Here is a 22,500-nt window from a genome sequence, read left to right as displayed (position 1 = left end):
ACAGCTTTGTGGAAGTTACCTGTGGCGCTGATGTTTAGGCCAAGGTATGTATAGTTTTTTGTGTGCTCTGGGGCAACAGTGTCTAGATGGAATTTGTATTTGTGGTCCTGGTGACTGGACCTTTTTTGGAACACCATTATTTTGGTCTTACTGAGATTTACTGTCAGGGCCCAGGTCTGACAGAATCTGTGCATAAGATCTAGGTGCTGCTGTAGGCCCTCCTTGGTTGGTGACAGAAGCACCAGATCATCAGCAAACAGCAGACATTTGACTTCGGATTCTAGCAGGGGGAGGCCGGGTGCTGCCGACTCTTCTAGTGCCCGCGCCAATTCGTTGATATATATGTTGAAGAGGGTGGGGCTTAAGCTGCATCCCTGTCTAACCCCACGACCCTGTGTGAAGAAATGTGTGTGTTTTTTGCCAATTTTAACCGCACACTTGTTGTTTGTGTACATGGATTTTATAATGTCGGATGTTTTACCCCCAACACCACTTTCTCTCTCAGTCTCTCTCTCTCTCTCTCTCTCTCTCTCTCTCTCTCTCTCTCTCTCTCCCTCTCTCTCTCTCTCTCTCTCTCTCTCTCTCTCTCTCTCTCTCTCTCCATCTCTCTCTCTCTCTCTCTCTCTCTCTCTCTCTCTGTCTCTCTCTCCGTCTCTCTCTCTCTCTCTCTTCTCTCTCTCTCTCTCTCTCTCTCTCTCTCTGTCTCTCTCTGTCTGTCTCTCTCTGTCTCTCTCTCTCTCCGTCTCTCTCTCTCTCTCTCTCTCTCTCTCTCTCTCTCTGTCTCTCTCTCTCTCTCTCTCGGTATCTCTCTCTCTCTCTCTCTCTGTTCTCCTCAGTGCACTACCAGAAGATAGTCCACCGGGACATCAAGCCCTCTAACCTGCTGCTGGGTGATGACAGTCATGTGAAGATTGCCGACTTTGGGGTCAGTAACCAGTTTGAGGGCAACGATGCCTTGCTCTCCTCCACGGCTGGGACTCCTGCCTTCATGGCTCCAGAGACCCTGTCAGACATCCGCCAGAGCTTCAGTGGAAAGGTGGGGTTACAGAATGTGTGTATGTGTGAGGTGGGGGGGCAGTGTGTGTGTGTATGTGTGAGAGGGGGGGCAGTGTGTGTGTGAGAGGGGGGGCAGTGTGTGTGTGTGTGTGTGTGTGTGTGTGTGTGTGTGTGTGTGTGTGTGTGTGTGTGTGTGTGAGGGGGGGGGCAGTGTGTGTGTGTATGTGTGAGAGGGGGGGCAGTGTGTGTGTGAGAGGGGGGGCAGTGTGTGTGTGTGTGTGTGTGTGTGTGTGTGTGTGTGTGTGTGTGTGTGTGTGTGTGTGTGTGTGTGTGTGTGTGTGTGTGTGTGTGTGTGTGTGTGTGTGTGAGGGGGGGGGCAGTGTGTGTGTGTATGTGTGAGAGGGGGGGCAGTGTGTGTGTGAGAGGGGGGGCAGTGTGTGTGTGAGAGGGGGGGCAGTGTGTGTGTGTGTGTGTGTGTGTGTGTGTGTGTGTGTGTGTGTGTGTGTGTGTGTGTGTGTGTGTGTGTGTGTGTGTGTGTGTGTGATTGAGTGTTAAAGTTAGATTATATCAACATGTATTTCCCTTGTCAACATCACCACTGACATGCACATGATCTATTATATTAGTCTATATATGTTATATACACTCGGTGGACAATTTATTAGGTACACCCATCTAGTACCGGGTCGGGGGCCTCCAGAACAAACTGAATTTTTCGGGGTGTGGATTCTACAAGGTGTGGTGCTCAAACGTTGTTAATTTGGTATCGTGGGACCTAACGTGTGCCAGGAAAACATTCCCTACACCATGACATCACAGCCACCTCCAGCCTGTACCGTTGACACCAGGCAGGGCGGGGCCATGGACTCATGCTGTTTACGCCCAATCCTGACTCAGCATGACAGAACAGGACCCCGGGATTTGTTGGACCAGACAACAATGGTTTTTCCACTCCTCAGTTGTCCAGTGTTGGTGATGGCGTGCCCACTGGAGCCTCTTCTTCTTGTTTTTAGCTGATAGGAGTGGAACCTGGTGTGGTAGCTTGCTGCAGTAGTCCATCCTTGACAAGGACCTTCAGATTACCGTTCTGCACACCACTTTGTTTTTTACTGCAGTGTTATTTGTGTGTTTGTGACCCGCCTGTTAGCTTCCATGATTCTTCCCGTTCCCCTTCCACCTCTCTCATCAACGAGCTGTTTTCCCCCACAGGACTACTGGATGTGTGTTTGTGACCCGCCTGTTAGCTTCCATGATTCTTCCCGTTCCCCTTCCACCTCTCTCATCAACGAGCTGTTTTCCCCCACAGGACTACTGGATGTGTGTTTGTGACCCGCCTGTTAGCTTGCATGATTCTTCCCGTTCCCCTTCCACCTCTCTCATCAACGAGCTGTTTTCCCCCACAGGACTACTGGATGTGTGTTTGTGACCCGCCTGTTAGCTTCCATGATTCTTCCCGTTCCCCTTCCACCTCTCTCATCAACGAGCTGTTTTCCCCCACAGGACTACTGGATGTGTGTTTGTGACCCGCCTGTTAGCTTCCATGATTCTTCCCGTTCCCCTTCCACCTCTCTCATCAACGAGCTGTTTTCCCCCACAGGACTACTGGATGTGTGTTTGTGACCCGCCTGTTAGCTTGCATGATTCTTCCCGTTCTCCTTCCACCTCTCTCATCAACGAGCTGTTTTCCCCCACAGGACTACTGGATGTGTGTTTGTGACCCGCCTGTTAGCTTGCATGATTCTTCCCGTTCCCCTTCCACCTCTCTCATCAACGAGCTGTTTTCCCCCACAGGACTACTGGATGTGTGTTTGTGACCCGCCTGTTAACTTGCATGATTCTTCCCGTTCTCCTTCCACCTCTCTCATCAACGAGCTGTTTTCCCCCACAGGACTACTGGATGTGTGTTTGTGACCCGCCTGTTAGCTTGCATGATTCTTCCCGTTCTCCTTCCACCTCTCTCATCAACGAGCTGTTTTCCCCCACAGGACTACTGGATGTGTGTTTGTGACCCGCCTGTAAGCTTGCATGATTCTTCCCGTTCTCTTTCCACCTCTCTCATCAACGAGCTGTTTTCCCCCACAGGACTACTGGATGTGTGTTTGTGACCCACCTGTAAGCTTGCATGATTCTTCCCGTTCTCTTTCCACCTCTCTCATCAACGAGCTGTTTTCCCCCAAAGGACTTCCGCTGACTGGATGTGTGTTTGTCGCTCCGTTCTCGGTAAACCCTAGACACTGTCGTGTGTGAAAAGCCCAGGAGGCCGTCCGTTTTCTGAGATACTAGATCCGGCGCGCCTGGCACCGAAGATCATAACACGCTCAATGTTGCTTAGGTCACTAGTTTTTGCCCATTCTAACATTCAATCGAACAGTAACTGAATGCCTCACTGTCTGTCTGCCTGCTTTATATAGCAGGCAGACAGACAGTGTCTGTAGGAGCAAACTATTTTCATAAATGGGGTGGTGTACCTAATAAACTACATACTAACGGGTTCTGACTGTTGGTCTGTAGCCAGCCCAGGTCTCTGTAGAACTGTGGATAGTAACGGGTTCTGACTGTTGGTCTGTAGCCAGCCCAGGTCTCTGTAGAGCTGTGGATAGTAACGGGTTCTGACTGTTGGTCTGTAGCCAGCCCAGGTCTCTGTAGAGCTGTGGATAGTAACGGGTTCTGACTGTTGGTCTGTAGCCAGCCCAGGTCTCTGTAGAGCTGTGGATAGTAACGGGTTCTGACTGTTGGTCTGTAGCCAGCCCAGGTCTCTGTAGAGCTGTGGATAGTAATGGGTTCTGACTGTTGATCTGTAGCCAGCCCAGGTCTCTGTAGAGCTGTGGATAGTAACGGGTTCTGACTGTTGGTCTGTAGCCAGCCCAGGTCTCTGTAGAACTGTGGATAGTAACGGGTTCTGACTGTTGGTCTGTAGCCAGCCCAGGTCTCTGTAGAGCTGTGGATAGTAACGGGTTCTGACTGTTGGTCTGTAGCCAGCCCAGGTCTCTGTAGAACTGTGGATAGTAACGGGTTCTGACTGTTGGTCTGTAGCCAGCCCAGGTCTCTGTAGAGCTGTGGATAGTAACGGGTTCTGACTGTTGGTCTGTAGCCAGCCCAGGTCTCTGTAGAGCTGTGGATAGTAACGGGTTCTGACTGTTGGTCTGTAGCCAGCCCAGGTCTCTGTAGAGCTGTGGATAGTAACGGGTTCTGACTGAACCAGCTGTGGAACTAGCGGAGGAACGAGAGGCAGAACAGGAGGAAGGGGGCAGAGCAGTCTCTCTCTCTCTCTCTCTCTCTCTCAATTCAATTCAATTCAATTCAAGGGGCTTTATTGGCATGGGAAACGTGTTAACATTGCCAAAGCAAGTGAGGTAGATAATATACAAAGGTGAAATAAACAATAAAATTAACAGTAAACATTACACAAACAGACATTTCAAAATAATAAAGACATGACAAATGTCATATTATCCATATACAGTCTCTCTCTCTCTCTCTCTCTCTCTCTCTCTCTGTCTCTCTCTCTCTCTCTGTCTCTCTCTCTCTCTCTCTCTCTCTGTCTCTCTGTCTCTCTCTCTCTCTCTCTCTATCTCTCTGTTTCTCTGTCTGTCTCTCTCTCCCCTTCCTCTCCCCCTCTCTCTATCTCTCTCTCTCCCCTTCCTCTCCCCCTCACCCTCTCCCTCTCTCTCTCTCTCTCTCTCTCTGTTTCTCTCTCTGTCTCTCTCTCCCCTCCCTCTCCCCTCCCTCTCCCCATCTCCCCCTCTCTCTCCCCTCTCCCTCTCTTCCCTTCTCTCTCCCCTCTCCCTCTCTCTCTCCTCTCCCTCTCTCTCCTCTCCCTCTTTCCTCTCCCTCTTTCCTCTCTTCTCTCCCTCTCTCTCCTCTCCCTCTCACTCTTTGTCTATCTATCTCTCCGTTTCCCTCCCTGCATGTTGATTTAGCAACAAGCGTCAGGCAGCAAGGAGAGGAGAGGAGAGGAGAGGAGAAGAGAGGAGAGGAGAGGAGGAGCCCACCACTGGGCAGAACAACACAGCAGCTGCAGCAGCCCTCTCTCTCTCTCTCTCTCTCTCTCTCTCTCTCTCTCCTTCAGTGTGCTGCTTTGACTGACTGCTTCTATTTAATCTACCCACACACTTTTTAAAATAACTCATTCATTTTCAGGACTATTTTCTGGGTAATCCCCCAATGGCAGTTTTATTTGATGGGTTTGGTCAGGAACAGGCAGAACTGTATGAGACTGACTACTGTAGACCAGTGGTTCCCAAACTCCTCCACCTCTGGGGGCAGGTTGACTTGTTTTTCCCTATCACTATACAGCTGACTGAAATACGCTGCTGTAGGCTGCTAGCCTTCCTTTTGGCTGTCTGACGTCAAGGAACATGTGCTGTACAAGTGTCTCTCCTGTTCTGATTAGCCCAGTAGTCCTTGAGTGATTAGTAATCCCCGAGCCTCGTTGAAGAGCGAACGCTGTACGCTGCTCATTGACTTTTACATATTCTATATACAGCAGCACAAACACTTCTACAGTCTAAATGATTTGATTTTCAGACACTCCCATGTCACTGGAAGATGTTTAAAAGCAGGTTGGCTTGATGATGGACACAGAACCAATTCCCATGAGCATTAGCAGTATGACATTAGGAGAGAGAGAAAGACTACTCTGCAGGTTGGGTTGATGATGGACACAGAACCATTTCCCATGAGCATTAGCAGTATGACATTAGGAGAGAGACAAAGACTACTCTGCAGGTTGGGTTGATGATGGACACAGAACCATTTCCCATGAGCATTAGCATTAGCAGTATGACATTAGGAGAGAGAGAAAGACTATTCTGCAGGTTGGGTTGATGATGGACACAGAACCATTTCCCATGAGCATTAGCAGTATGACATTAGGAGAGAGAGAAAGACTACTCTGCAGGTTGGGTTGATGATGGACACAGAACCATTTCCCATAAGCATTAGCAGTATGACATTAGGAGAGAGAGAAAGACTACTCTGCAGGTTGGGTTGATGATGGACACAGAACCATTTCCCATGAGCATTAGCAGTATGACATTAGGAGAGAGAGAAAGACTACTCTGCAGGTTGGGTTGATGATGGACTATGAATGTTGGGTGCTTGTCTATCTGTCTGTATCTATCTGTCTATACTGTCTGTCCGTCTGCTACTGTTTATAGTGTTACATCTCCTCCAAGCCTTCTACTGTTTATAGTGATACATCTCCTCCAACCCTTCTACTTCTACTGTTTATAGTGATACATCTCCTCCAACCCTTCTACTGCTACTGTTTTTCAGGCGTTGGACGTATGGGCCATGGGAGTAACTCTCTACTGCTTTGTGTTTGGGAAGGTAAGCCAACAGTCCATTTTTACTCCTCTTGTTACTTCCTCCCAGCCTGCCCACAACTTGCTTGTTTAGTGACATTCTCTGGAAGAAGTGTTTCTCTTGTGTACCTCTATTGGTGATGAAATATTGATGAAATGGCGGACAATATGAAAAGAAACTATTTGAACCGACACCGTTTGGTTTGGGTCAGCACGATAGTGTTGTATTGTTGTAGAGACAGAGACTGTAACATGGACCGTGTTGTAGAGACAGAGACTGTAACATGGACCGTGTTGTAGAGACAGAGACTGTAACATGGACCGTGTTGTAGAGACAGAGACTGTAACATGGACTGTGTTGTAGAGACAGAGACTGTAACATGGACTGTGTTCTATTGTTGTAGAGACAGAGACTGTAACATGGACCGTGTTGTAGAGACAGAGACTGTAACATGGACTGTGTTCTATTGTTGTAGAGACAGAGACTGTAACATGGACTGTGTTCTATTGTTGTAGAGACAGAGACTGTAACATGGACTGTGTTGTATTGTTGTAGAGACAGAGACTGTAACATGGACAGTGTTCTATTGTTGTAGAGACAGAGACTGTAACATGGACCGTGTTGTAGAGACAGAGACTGTAACATGGACTGTGTTGTATTGTAAAGGAAGAGACTGTAACATGGACCGTGTTCTATTGTTGTAGAGACAGAGACTGTAACATGGACCGTGTTGTAGAGACAGAGACTGTAACATGGACCGTGTTGTATTGTAAAGGAAGAGACTGTAACATGGACCGTGTTCTATTGTAAAGGAAGAGACTGTAACATGGACCGTGTTGTATTGTAAAGGAAGAGACTGTAACATGAATCGTGTTGTATTGTTGTAGAGACAGAGACTGTAACATGGACCGTGTTGTAGAGACATAGACTGTAACATGGACCGTGTTGTAGAGACAGAGACTGTAACATGGACCGTGTTGTAGAGACAGAGACTGTAACATGGACCGTGTTCTATTGTTGTAGAGACAGAGACTGTAACATGGACCGTGTTGTAGAGACAGAGACTGTAACATGGACCGTGTTCTATTGTTGTAGAGACAGAGACTGTAACATGGACCGTGTTGTATTGTTGTAGAGACAGAGACTGTAACATGGACCGTGTTGTAGAGACAGAGACTGTAACATGGACTGTGTTGTAGAGACAGAGACTGTAACATGGACCGTGTTGTATTGTTGTAGAGACAGAGACTGTAACATGGACCGGTTGTATTGTTGTAGAGACAGAGACTGTAACATGGACCGGTTGTATTGTTGTAGAGACAGAGACTGTAACATGGACTGTGTTGTAGAGACAGAGACTGTAACATGGACTGTGTTGTAGAGACAGAGACTGTAACATGGACTGTGTTGTAGAGACAGAGACTGTAACATGGACTGTGTTGTAGAGACAGAGACTGTAACATGGACCGTGTTGTAGAGACAGAGACTGTAACATGGACTGTGTTGTATTGTTGTAGAGACAGAGACTGTAACATGGACCGTGTTGTATTGTTGTAGAGACAGAGACTGTAACATGGACCGTGTTGTAGAGACAGAGACTGTAACATGGACCGTGTTGTAGAGACAGAGACTGTAACATGGACCGTGTTCTATTGTTGTAGAGACAGAGACTGTAACATGGACCGTGTTGTATTGTTGTAGAGACAGAGACTGTAACATGGACTGTGTTGTAGAGACAGAGACTGTAACATGGATCGTGTTGTATTGTTGTAGAGACAGAGACTGTAACATGGACCGTGTTCTATTGTTGTAGAGACAGAGACTGTAACATGGGCCGTGTTGTATTGTTGTAGAGACAGAGACTGTAACATGGACCGTGTTGTAGAGACAGAGACTGTAACATGGACCGTGTTATATTGTTGTAGAGACAGAGACTGTAACATGGACTGTGTTCTATTGTTGTAGAGACAGAGACTGTAACATGGACCGTGTTGTAGAGACAGAGACTGTAACATGGACTGTGTTCTATTGTTGTAGAGACAGAGACTGTAACATGGACCGTGTTGTAGAGACAGAGACTGTAACATGGACTGTGTTGTATTGTTGTAGAGACAGAGACTGTAACATGGACCGTGTTGTAGAGACAGAGACTGTAACATGGACCGTGTTGTAGAGACAGAGACTGTAACATGGACTGTGTTCTATTGTTGTAGAGACAGAGACTGTAACATGGACCGTGTTGTAGAGACAGAGACTGTAACATGGACCGTGTTGTATTGTAAAGGAAGAGACTGTAACATGGACCGTGTTGTATTGTTGTAGAGACAGAGACTGTAACATGGACCGTGTTGTAGAGACAGAGACTGTAACATGGACTGTGTTGTAGAGACAGAGACTGTAACATGGATCGTGTTGTATTGTTGTAGAGACAGAGACTGTAACATGGGCCGTGTTGTAGAGACAGAGACTGTAACATGGACCGTGTTGTAGAGACAGAGACTGTAACATGGACCGTGTTGTATTGTTGTAGAGACAGAGACTGTAACATGGACTGTGTTGTAGAGACAGAGACTGTAACATGGACCGTGTTGTATTGTTGTAGAGACAGAGACTGTAACATGGACTGTGTTGCATTGTAAAGGAAGAGACTGTAACATGGACCGTGTTCTATTGTTGTAGAGACAGAGACAGTAACATGGACTGTGTTGTATTGTTGTAGAGACAGAGACTGTAACATGGACCGTGTTGTATTGTAAAGGAAGAGACTGTAACATGGACCGTGTTCTATTGTTGTAGAGACAGAGACTGTAACATGGACCGTGTTCTATTGTTGTAGAGACAGAGACTGTAACATGGACCGTGTTGTATTGTTGTAGAGACAGAGACTGTAACATGGACTGTGTTCTATTGTTGTAGAGACAGAGACTGTAACATGGACCGTGTTCTATTGTTGTAGAGACAGAGACTGTAACATGGACCGTGTTGTAGAGACAGAGACTGTAACATGGACCGTGTTGTATTGTAAAGGAAGAGACTGTAACATGGACCGTGTTGTATTGTAAAGGAAGAGACTGTAACATGGACCGTGTTGTAGAGACAGAGACTGTAACATGGACTGTGTTGTATTGTAAAGGAAGAGACTGTAACATGGACCGTGTTCTATTGTTGTAGAGACAGAGACTGTAACATGGACCGTGTTGTAGAGACAGAGACTGTAACATGGACCGTGTTGTAGAGACAGAGACTGTAACATGGACCGTGTTGTAGAGACAGAGACTGTAACATGGACCGTGTTGTAGAGACAGAGACTGTAACATGGACCGTGTTGTAGAGACAGAGACTGTAACATGGACCGTGTTGTAGAGACAGAGACTGTAACATGGACTGTGTTATATTGTAAAGGAAGAGACTGTAACATGGACCGTGTTGTAGAGACAGAGACTGTAACATGGACCGTGTTGTAGAGACAGAGACTGTAACATGGATCGTGTTGTATTGTTGTAGAGACAGAGACTGTAACATGGACCGTGTTGTATTGTAAAGGAAGAGACTGTAACATGGACCGTGTTGTAGAGACAGAGACTGTAACATGGACCGTGTTCTATTGTTGTAGAGACAGAGACTGTAACATGGACCGTGTTCTATTGTTGTAGAGACAGAGACTGTAACATGGACCGTGTTCTATTGTTGTAGAGACAGAGGCTGTAACATGGACCGTGTTCTATTGTTGTAGAGACAGAGACTGTAACATGGACAGTGTTCTATTGTTGTAGAGACAGAGACTGTAACATGGACCGTGTTGTATTGTAAAGGAAGAGACTGTAACATGGACCGTGTTCTATTGTTGTAGAGACAGAGACTGTAACATGGACCGTGTTCTATTGTTGTAGAGACAGAGACTGTAACATGGACCGTGTACTATTGTTGTAGAGACAGAGACTGTAACATGGACCGTGTTCTATTGTTGTAGAGACAGAGACTGTAACATGGACCGTGTTGTAGAGACAGAGACTGTAACATGGACTGTGTTGTATTGTAAAGGAAGAGACTGTAACATGGACCGTGTTGTAGAGACAGAGACTGTAACATGGACCGTGTTGTAGAGACAGAGACTGTAACATGGACTGTGTTGTATTGTTGTAGAGACAGAGACTGTAACATGGACCGTGTTCTATTGTTGTAGAGACAGAGACTGTAACATGGACCGTGTTCTATTGTTGTAGAGACAGAGACTGTAACATGGACCGTGTTGTATTGTAAAGGAAGAGACTGTAACATGGACCGTGTTGTAGAGACAGAGACTGTAACATGGACCGTGTTGTAGAGACAGAGACTGTAACATGGACCGTGTTGTAGAGACAGAGACTGTAACATGGACCGTGTTGTAGAGACAGAGACTGTAACATGGACCGTGTTCTATTGTTGTAGAGACAGAGACTGTAACATGGACCGTGTTGTAGAGACAGAGACTGTAACATGGACCGTGTTCTATTGTTGTAAAGACAGAGACTGTAACATGGACCGTGTTGTAGAAACAGAGACTGTAACATGGACTGTGTTGTATTGTTGTAGAGACAGAGACTGTAACATGGACCGTGTTGTAGAGACAGAGACTGTAACATGGACCGTGTTCTATTGTAAAGGAAGAGACTGTAACATGGACCGTGTTCTATTGTAAAGGAAGAGACTGTAACATGGACCGTGTTGTAGAGACAGAGACTGTAACATGGACCGTGTTGTAGAGACAGAGACTGTAACATGGACTGTGTTGTATTGTTGTAGAGACAGAGACTGTAACATGGACCGTGTTCTATTGTTGTAGAGACAGAGACTGTAACATGGACCGTGTTGTAGAGACAGAGACTGTAACATGGACTGTGTTGTAGAGACAGAGACTGTAACATGGACCGTGTTGTAGAGACAGAGACTGTAACATGGACCGTGTTGTAGAGACAGAGACTGTAACATGGACCGTGTTGTAGAGACAGAGACTGTAACATGGACCGTGTTGTAGAGACAGAGACTGTAACATGGACCGTGTTCTATTGTTGTAGAGACAGAGACTGTAACATGGACCGTGTTGTAGAGACAGAGACTGTAACATGGACCGTGTTCTGTTGTTGTAGAGACAGAGACTGTAACATGGACCGTGTTCTATTGTTGTAGAGACAGAGACTGTAACATGGACCGTGTTCTATTGTTGTAGAGACAGAGACTGTAACATGGACCGTGTTCTATTGTTGTAGAGACAGAGGCTGTAACATGGACCGTGTTCTATTGTTGTAGAGACAGAGACTGTAACATGGACCGTGTTCTATTGTTGTAGAGACAGAGACTGTAACATGGACCGTGTTTTATTGTAAAGGAAGAGACTGTAACATGGACCGTGTTCTATTGTTGTAGAGACAGAGACTGTAACATGGACTGTGTTCTATTGTTGTAGAGACAGAGACTGTAACATGGACCGTGTTCTATTGTTGTAGAGACAGAGACTGTAACATGGACCGTGTTCTATTGTTGTAGAGACAGAGACTGTAACATGGACCGTGTTGTATTGTAAAGGAAGAGACTGTAACATCGACCGTGTTGTAGAGACAGAGACTGTAACATGGACTGTGTTGTATTGTAAAGGAAGAGACTGTAACATGGACCGTGTTGTAGAGACAGAGACTGTAACATGGACCGTGTTGTAGAGACAGAGACTGTAACATGGACTGTGTTGTATTGTTGTAGAGACAGAGACTGTAACATGGACCGTGTTCTATTGTTGTAGAGACAGAGACTGTAACATGGACCGTGTTCTATTGTTGTAGAGACAGAGACTGTAACATGGACCGTGTTGTATTGTAAAGGAAGAGACTGTAACATGGACCATGTTGTAGAGACAGAGACTGTAACATGGACCGTGTTGTAGAGACAGAGACTGTAACATGGACCGTGTTGTAGAGACAGAGACTGTAACATGGACCGTGTTGTAGAGACAGAGACTGTAACATGGACCGTGTTCTATTGTTGTAGAGACAGAGACTGTAACATGGACCGTGTTGTAGAGACAGAGACTGTAACATGGACCGTGTTCTATTGTTGTAGAGACAGAGACTGTAACATGGACCGTGTTGTAGAAACAGAGACTGTAACATGGACTGTGTTGTATTGTTGTAGAGACAGAGACTGTAACATGGACCGTGTTGTAGAGACAGAGACTGTAACATGGACCGTGTTCTATTGTAAAGGAAGAGACTGTAACATGGACCGTGTTCTATTGTAAAGGAAGAGACTGTAACATGGACCGTGTTGTATTGTAAAGGAAGAGACTGTAACATGGACCGTGTTGTAGAGACAGAGACTGTAACATGGACTGTGTTGTATTGTTGTAGAGACAGAGACTGTAACATGGACCGTGTTCTATTGTTGTAGAGACAGAGACTGTAACATGGACCGTGTTGTAGAGACAGAGACTGTAACATGGACCGTGTTGTAGAGACAGAGACTGTAACATGGACCGTGTTGTAGAGACAGAGACTGTAACATGGACCGTGTTGTAGAGACAGAGACTGTAACATGGACCGTGTTCTATTGTTGTAGAGACAGAGACTGTAACATGGACCGTGTTGTAGAGACAGAGACTGTAACATGGACCGTGTTCTGTTGTTGTAGAGACAGAGACTGTAACATGGACCGTGTTCTATTGTTGTAGAGACAGAGACTGTAACATGGACCGTGTTCTATTGTTGTAGAGACAGAGACTGTAACATGGACCGTGTTCTATTGTTGTAGAGACAGAGGCTGTAACATGGACCGTGTTCTATTGTTGTAGAGACTGAGACTGTAACATGGACCGTGTTCTATTGTTGTAGAGACAGAGACTGTAACATGGACCGTGTTTTATTGTAAAGGAAGAGACTGTAACATGGACCGTGTTCTATTGTTGTAGATACAGAGACTGTAACATGGACTGTGTTCTATTGTTGTAGAGACAGAGACTGTAACATGGACCGTGTTCTATTGTTGTAGAGACAGAGACTGTAACATGGACCGTGTTCTATTGTTGTAGAGACAGAGACTGTAACATGGACCGTGTTGTATTGTAAAGGAAGAGACTGTAACATGGACCGTGTTGTAGAGACAGAGACTGTAACATGGACTGTGTTGTATTGTAAAGGAAGAGACTGTAACATGGACCGTGTTGTAGAGACAGAGACTGTAACATGGACCGTGTTGTAGAGACAGAGACTGTAACATGGACTGTGTTGTATTGTTGTAGAGACAGAGACTGTAACATGGATCGTGTTCTATTGTTGTAGAGACAGAGACTGTAACATGGACCGTGTTCTATTGTTGTAGAGACAGAGACTGTAACATGGACCGTGTTGTATTGTAAAGGAAGAGACTGTAACATGGACCATGTTGTAGAGACAGAGACTGTAACATGGACCGTGTTGTAGAGACAGAGACTGTAACATGGACCGTGTTGTAGAGACAGAGACTGTAACATGGACCGTGTTGTAGAGACAGAGACTGTAACATGGACCGTGTTCTATTGTTGTAGAGACAGAGACTGTAACATGGACCGTGTTGTAGAGACAGAGACTGTAACATGGACCGTGTTCTATTGTTGTAGAGACAGAGACTGTAACATGGACCGTGTTGTAGAAACAGAGACTGTAACATGGACTGTGTTGTATTGTTGTAGAGACAGAGACTGTAACATGGACCGTGTTGTAGAGACAGAGACTGTAACATGGACCGTGTTCTATTGTAAAGGAAGAGACTGTAACATGGACCGTGTTCTATTGTAAAGGAAGAGACTGTAACATGGACCGTGTTGTATTGTAAAGGAAGAGACTGTAACATGGACCGTGTTGTAGAGACAGAGACTGTAACATGGACCGTGTTGTAGAGACAGAGACTGTAACATGGACTGTGTTGTATTGTTGTAGAGACAGAGACTGTAACATGGACCGTGTTCTATTGTTGTAGAGACAGAGACTGTAACATGGACCGTGTTGTAGAGACAGAGACTGTAACATGGACCGTGTTGTAGAGACAGAGACTGTAACATGGACCGTGTTGTAGAGACAGAGACTGTAACATGGACCGTGTTGTAGAGACAGAGACTGTAACATGGACCGTGTTGTTGAGACAGAGACTGTAACATGGACCGTGTTGTAGAGACAGAGACTGTAACATGGACCGTGTTCTATTGTTGTAGAGACAGAGACTGTAACATGGGCCGTGTTGTAGAGACAGAGACTGTAACATGGACCGTGTTCTGTTGTTGTAGAGACAGAGACTGTAACATGGACCGTGTTGTAGAGACAGAGACTGTAACATGGACCGTGTTGTAGAGACAGAGACTGTAACATGGACCGTGTTCTATTGTTGTAGAGACAGAGACTGTAACATGGACCGTGTTCTGTTGTTGTAGAGACAGAGACTGTAACATGGACCGTGTTGTAGAGACAGAGACTGTAACATGGACCGTGTTGTAGAGACAGAGACTGTAACATGGACCGTGTTCTATTGTTGTAGAGACAGAGACTGTAACATGGACCGTGTTGTATTGTAAAGGAAGAGACTGTAACATGGACCGTGTTCTATTGTTGTAGAGACAGAGACTGTAACATGGACCGTGTTGTATTGTAAAGGAAGAGACTGTAACATGGACCGTGTTCTATTGTTGTAGAGACAAAGACTGTAACATGGACCGTGTTCTATTGTTGTAGAGACAGAGACTGTAACATGGACCGTGTTGTATTGTAAAGGAAGAGACTGTAACATGGACCGTGTTCTATTGTTGTAGAGACAGAGACTGTAACATGGACTGTGTTGTATTGTTGTAGAGACAGAGACTGTAACATGGACCGTGTTCTATTGTTGTAGAGACAGAGACTGTAACATGGACCGTGTTGTAGAGACAGAGACTGTAACATGGACCGTGTTGTATTTTAAAGGAAGAGACTGTAACATGGACCGTGTTCTGTTGTTGTAGAGACAGAGACTGTAACATGGACTGTGTTGTATTGTAAAGGAAGAGACTGTAACATGGACCGTGTTGTAGAGACAGAGACTGTAACATGGACCGTGTTGTAGAGACAGAGACTGTAACATGGACCGTGTTCTATTGTTGTAGAGACAGAGACTGTAACATGGACCGTGTTCTATTGTTGTAGAGACAGAGACTGTAACATGGACCGTGTTCTATTGTTGTAGAGACAGAGACTGTAACATGGACCGTGTTGTATAGACAGAGACTGTAACATGGACTGTGTTGTATTGTTGTAGAGACAGAGACTGTAACATGGACCGTGTTGTAGAGACAGAGACTGTAACATGGACCTTGTTGTAGAGACAGAGACTGTAACATGGACTGTGTTGTATTGTTGTAGAGACAGAGACTGTAACATGGACCGTGTTGTAGAGACAGAGACTGTAACATGGACCGTGTTGTAGAGACAGAGACTGTAACATGGACTGTGTTGTATTGTAAAGGAAGAGACTGTAACATGGACCGTGTTGTAGAGACAGAGACTGTAACATGGATCGTGTTGTATTGTTGTAGAGACAGAGACTGTAACATGGACCGTGTTGTAGAGACAGAGACTGTAACATGGATCGTGTTGTATTGTTGTAGAGACAGAGACTGTAACATGGACCGTGTTGTAGAGACAGAGACTGTAACATGGACCGTGTTGTAGAGACAGAGACTGTAACATGGACCGTGTTGTAGAGACAGAGACTGTAACATGGACCGTGTTCTATTGTTGTAGAGACAGAGACTGTAACATGGACCGTGTTCTGTTGTAAAGGAAGAGACAGAGTCTGTTTAGTGATGTCTGGTGCACGTCATATTCATGCTGACTTGTTTTGCTCCAAGATGTTCTTAGAATTGTCTTAGATGTAATTATAACTCGTAGCTAACTTTTGAACCCTCTCTCCTCTTCTCTCTTCTCCTTTTTTCTCTCCTCTTCACGCAGTGTCCGTTCATTGATGAATACATCCTGGTTCTACACAATAAGATCAGAACTAAATGTGTGGAGTTCCCAGAGTCGTAAGTCTCTCTCTCTCCCATCCCCCATCAACCTCTCTCTCTCCCATCCCCCATCAACCTCTCTCTCTCCCATCCCCCATCAACCTCTCTGTCTCCCATCCCCCATCAACCTCTCGCTCTCCCATCCCCCATCAACCTCTCTCTCTCCCATCACCCATCAACCTCTCTCTCTCCTATCCCCCATCAACCTCTCTCTCTCCCATCCCCCATCAACCTCTCTCTCTCCCATCCCCCATCAACCTCTCTGTCTCCCATCCCCCATCAACCTCTCGCTCTCCCATCCCCCATCAACCTCTCTCTCTCTCACCCATCAACCTCTCTCTCTCCTATCCCCCATCAAATCCCCCATCAACCTCTCTCTCTCCCATCCCCCATCAACCTCTCTGTCTCCCTCCCCCTCAACCTCTCTGTCTCCCATCCCCCATCAACCATCAACCTCTCTCTCTCCCATCCCCCATCAACCTCTCTCTCTCCATCCCCCATCAACCTTCCTCCTTTTATTAAGTGAGGCAGACTTGATGTTCCAGCCACCACCACCACAGAGCTGAAACCGATGCTGCCAACTTACTATTTCTTACATTGTTGCCCTAGGAAATCTTACGTCTTATTACATACAACCGGGAGGAACTATTGGATATAAGAGCAACGTCAACTTACCAACTTTACTACCAGGAATATGACTTTCCCGAAAGGGGATCCTTTGTTTGGTTCACCACCCAGGACAATAGATCGGATCCCAGCAGGCGACCCAAAACAACGGCGCCGCAGAAAGGGCAGACGGAGCCACCCGGTCAGGCTCCGTAGACCTGCACATCGCCCACCGCTCCCGAGTATACTACTCGCCAATGTCCAGTCTCTTGACAACAAGGTAGACGACATCTGAGCAATGGTTGCCTTCCAGAGAGACATCAGAGATTATAACATTCTCTGTTTCATGGAAACATGGCTCACTCGGAATACGTTATCAGAGTCGCTACAGCAACCTGGTTTCTTCACGGATTGCGCCGACAGAAGTCGTGGTGTGATCATGGTGTCGTGGTGTGATCATAACAACCTAGAATTCCTTACAATAAAATGCCGACCACGTCATCTACCAAGAGAATTCTCTTTGATTATAATCACAGTCGTGTATACACCCCCCCCCCCCCCCCCCAAGCAAACACCTCGACGGCCCTGAAAGAACTCTCTTGAACTCTATGTAAACTGGAAACCACATATCCTGAGGCTGCATTTATTGTAGATGGGGATTTTAACAAGGGTAATCTGAAAACAAGGCTGCCTAAATTTGATCAGCATATCGAATGCGCAACCGGGGCTGGCAAAATTCTGGATCATTGTTACTCTAACTTACGGTTTCTGGTTAGGGAAGCGTACAAAGCCCTCCCTCGCCCTCCTTTCGGCAAATCTGACCACGACTCCATTTTGTTACTCCCAGCCTTTAGACAGAAACTAAAACAGGAAACGCCCATGCTCAGGTCTGTTCAACGCTGGTCCGACCAATCTGATTCCACACTTCAAGATTGCTTCAATCACGTGGACTGGGAAATGTTCTGGATAGCGTCGAACAACAACATTGATGTATATGCTGAATTGGTGAGTGAGGTTATTAGCAAGTGCATCGGTGATGTTGTACCATGGTGACTATTAAAACCTTCCCCAACCAGAAACAGTGGATTGATGGCAGCATTTGCGCAAAACTGGAAGCGCAAAACACTGCTGACCGGAAACATGACCGAATACAAACAGTTTAGCTATTCCCTCCGCAAGGCAATCAAACAAGCTAAGCGTCAATATAGAGACAAAGTAGAGTTGCAATTCAACGGCTGAGACACAAGAGGTATGTGGTAGGGTCTACAGTCAAACACGGACTACAAAAAGAAAACCAGCCCATCGCTGACCCTTAATGCTCCCAGATAAACTAAACAACTTCTTTGCTCGTTTTGCTCGTTTTGACAATACAGTGCCACCGACACGGCCCGCTACCAAAACCTGCGGGCTCTCCATCACCACAGCCAACGTGAGGAAAACATTTAAACGTGTTAACCCTCACAAGGCTGCCGGCCCAGACGGTATCCCTAGCCGCGTCCTCAGAGCATGCGCAGACCAGCTGGCTGGTGTGTTTCTGGACATATTCAATCAATCCCTATCCCAGTCTGCTGTTCCCAAGAGGGCCACCATTGTTCCTGTTCCCAAGAAAGCTAAGGTAACTTCCGTCATCATGAAGTGCTTTGAGAGACTAGTCAAGGATCATGTCACCTCCACCCTACCTGACACCCTAGACCCACTTCAATTTGCTTACTGCCCCAATAGGTCCACAGACGGCGCAATCACACTGCACACTGCCCTAACTCATCTGGACAAGAGGAATACCTATGTAAGAATGATGTTCATTGACTACAGCTCAGTATTTAACACTGTAGTACCCTCCAAACTCATCATTAAGCTCGAGACCCTGGGTCTCGACCCCACCCTGTGTAACTGGGTCCTGGACTTTCTGACGGGACGCCCCCAGGTGGTGAGGGTAACTAAAAACATCTCCTCTCCGCTGATCCTCAACACTGGGGCCCCACAAGGGTGCGTTCTCAGCCCTCTGCTGTACTCCGTGTTCACCCATGACTGCGTGGTCATGCATGCCTCCAACTCAATCATCAAGTTTGCAGATGACACTACGTCAACAAAACAAAGGAGATGATCGTGGACTGTTCACCCCGCTATCATCCAGAAGGCGAGGTCGGTACAGGTGCATCAAAGCTGGGACCGAGAGACTGAAAAACAGCTTCGATCTCAAGGCCATCAGACTGTTAAACAGCTATCACTAACATTGCTGCCCCCTATCCCAAACAGGTTAATGAAAACACCTCATAATAACACTGCCTGGGCTATCTTAATGAAACCACCTCGTAATAACACTGCCTGGGCTATCTTAATGAAACCACCTCGTAATAACACTGCCTGGGCTATCTTAATGAAAACACCTCGTAATAACACTTCCTGGGCTATCTTAATGAAATCACCTCGTAATAACACTGCCTGGGCTATCTTAATGAAAACACCTCGTAATAACACTGCCTGGGCTATCTTAATGAAAACACCTCATAATAACACTGCCTGGGCTATCTTAATGAAACCACCTCGTAATAACACTGCCTGGGCTATCTTAATGAAAACACCTCGTAATAACACTTCCTGGGCTATCTTAATGAAATCACCTCGTAATAACACTGCCTGGGCTATCTTAGTGAAAACACCTCGTAATAACACTGCCTGGGCTATCTTAATGAAACCACCTCGTAATAACACTGCCTGGGCTATCTTAATGAAAACACCTCATAATAACACTGCCTGCGCTATCTTAATGAAAACACCTCGTAATAACACTGCGTAATAACACTGCGTAATAACACTGCCTGGGCTATCTTAATGGAAACACCTCGTAATAACACTGCCTGGGCTATCTTAATGAAACCACCCCGTAATAACACTGCCTGGGCTATCTTAATGAAAACACCTCGCAATAACACTGCCTGGGCTATCTTAATGAAAACACCTCGTAATAACACTGCCCGGGCTATCTTAATGAAAACACCTCGTAATAACACTGCCCGGGCTATCTTAATGAAAACACCTCATAATAACACTGCCTGGGCTATCTTAATGAAACCACCTCGTAATAACACTGCCTGGGCTATCTTAATGAAAACACCTCGTAATAACACTTCCTGGGCTATCTTAATGAAATCACCTCGTAATAACACTGCCTGGGCTATCTTAATGAAAACACCTCGTAATAACACTGCCTGGGCTATCTTAATGAAACCACCTCGTAATAACACTGCCTGGGCTATCTTAATGAAAACACCTCATAATAACACTGCCTGGGCTATCTTAATGAAAACACCTCGTAATAACACTGCGTAATAACACTGCGTAATAACACTGCCTGGGCTATCTTAATGGAAACACCTCGTAATAACACTGCCTGGGCTATCTTAATGAAACCACCCCGTAATAACACTGCCTGGGCTATCTTAATGAAAACACCTCGTAATAACACTGCCTGGGCTATCTTAATGAAAACACCTCGTAATAACACTGCCTGGGCTATCTTAATGAAAACACCTCGTAATAACACTCCCTGGGCTATCTTAATGAAAACACCTCGTAATAACACTGCCTGGGCTATCTTAATGAAACCACCTCGTAATAACACTGCCTGGGCTATCTTAATGAAACCACCTCATAATAACACTGCCTGGGCTATCTTAATGAAAACACCTCGTAATAACACTGCCCGGGCTATCTTAATGAAAACACCTCATAATAACACTGCCTGGGCTATCTTAATGAAACCACCTCGTAATAACACTGCCTGGGCTATCTTAATGAAAACACCTCGTAATAACACTTCCTGGGCTATCTTAATGAAATCACCTCGTAATAACACTGCCTGGGCTATCTTAATGAAAACACCTCGTAATAACACTGCCTGGGCTATCTTAATGAAACCACCTCGTAATAACACTGCCTGTGCTATCTTAATGAAAACACCTCATAATAACACTGCCTGGGCTATCTTATTGAAAACACCTCGTAATAACACTGCGTAATAACACTGCGTAATAACACTGCCTGGGCTATCTTAATGGAAACACCTCGTAATAACACTGCCTGGGCTATCTTAATGAAACCACCCCGTAACAACACTGCCTGGGCTATCTTAATGAAAACACCTCGTAATAACACTGCCTGGGCTATCTTAATGAAAACACCTCATAATAACACTGCCTGGGCTATCTTAATGAAAACACCTCGTAATAACACTGCCTGGGCTATCTTAATGAAACCACCTCGTAATAACACTGCCTGGGCTATCTTAATGAAAACACCTCGTAATAACACTGCCTGGGCTATCTTAATGAAAACACCTCGTAATAACACTGCGTAATAACACTGCGTAATAACACTGCCTGGGCTATCTTAATGGAAACACCTCGTAATAACACTGCCTGGGCTATCTTAATGAAAACACCTCGTAATAACACTGCCTGGGCTATCTTAATGAAATCACCTCGTAATAACACTGCCTGGGCTATCTTAATGAAAACACCTCGTAATAACACTGCGTAATAACACCTCGTAATAACACTGCCTGGGCTATCTTAATGGAAACACCTCGTAATAACACTGCCTGAGCTATCTTAATGAAAACACCTCGTAATAACACTGCCTGGGCTATCTTAATGAAATCACCTCGTAATAACACTGCCTGGGCTATCTTAATGAAAACACCTCGTAATAACACTGCGTAATAACACCTCGTAATAACACTGCCTGGGCTATCTTAACTTCCACCACTGTTATTATTTAACACTGGTACTGCTGGAGATAAGTAAGCCTTGTCCGAGCGAGAACGGCCTATAGGGCATGAGCCAACTCCTGTTTCTGTAGCATGAGGCAGCCTGGTGTACGAGTACTCCCCCTGTACAGGACGCTATTCTGTCCCAGGGCCTTACCCCTAATTCTAATGCTGAGTGCCAAGCAGATTATGTTATACCTTGATTAATACTGTACCAGCCCTGACCTCTGTGTATCTGACCTCTGTGTGTGTTGTGTGTTTGTTTGTTCCTGTAGGCCAGAGATTAGTGAAGAGCTGAAGACTCTGATCCAGAGAATGTTGGACAAGAACCCAGACACCAGGATCACCATACCTGAGATCAAGGTGAGGGGAGGAGCTTCAGCGTCATCCCTCTGAGTTAGACCAATGGTACTGTAGGAGGTCTGTATGAGGATTTTTTTTTTACACAATAGGACTCATTAACAGGCGGTGCTGAACGTGTCCTCTCCGGCCAGATCAACAGCTGTCCTGATAAGATCACACACACACACACACACACACACACACACACACACACACACACACACACACACACACACACACACACACACACACACACACACACACACACAAAGATCAGAGGAGGGTAAGGAAGTCCTTGAAGGTGAAAGCTGAATCCTCTCCCTGTTGGCCTCTCTGTAAAAGAGACCGAGTTCTAACTTCTCATCTCATCTGTAGTCAGCGTCTCCTCTCTCTCCAGGGACTGTGTGTGTGTGTGTGTGTGTGTGTGTGTGTGGTGGGGGGGGGCTAA

At 45.8% G+C, this 22,500-nt stretch overlaps 1 protein-coding gene across 1 annotated transcript in view; it reads left to right on the top strand.

Annotated features, from left to right (window-relative positions):
• Positions 1–22,500, top strand: part of LOC139419408 (calcium/calmodulin-dependent protein kinase kinase 1-like) — a 108,466-nt gene that overhangs the window by 73,128 nt on the left and 12,838 nt on the right. Inside the window, exons 9-12 of the mRNA XM_071169355.1 lie at positions 837–1,036; positions 6,274–6,327; positions 16,281–16,354; positions 21,986–22,073. Of these exons, the coding sequence (XP_071025456.1) occupies positions 837–1,036; positions 6,274–6,327; positions 16,281–16,354; positions 21,986–22,073 (416 nt within the window). The remainder of the gene's footprint in view (positions 1–836; positions 1,037–6,273; positions 6,328–16,280; positions 16,355–21,985; positions 22,074–22,500) is intronic.

Source organism: Oncorhynchus clarkii, chromosome 10 (genome assembly GCF_045791955.1).
Source record: "Oncorhynchus clarkii lewisi isolate Uvic-CL-2024 chromosome 10, UVic_Ocla_1.0, whole genome shotgun sequence".
Classification (NCBI taxonomy): Eukaryota; Metazoa; Chordata; class Actinopteri; order Salmoniformes; family Salmonidae; genus Oncorhynchus; species Oncorhynchus clarkii.
This window is presented reverse-complemented; position numbering and strand designations above follow the sequence as displayed.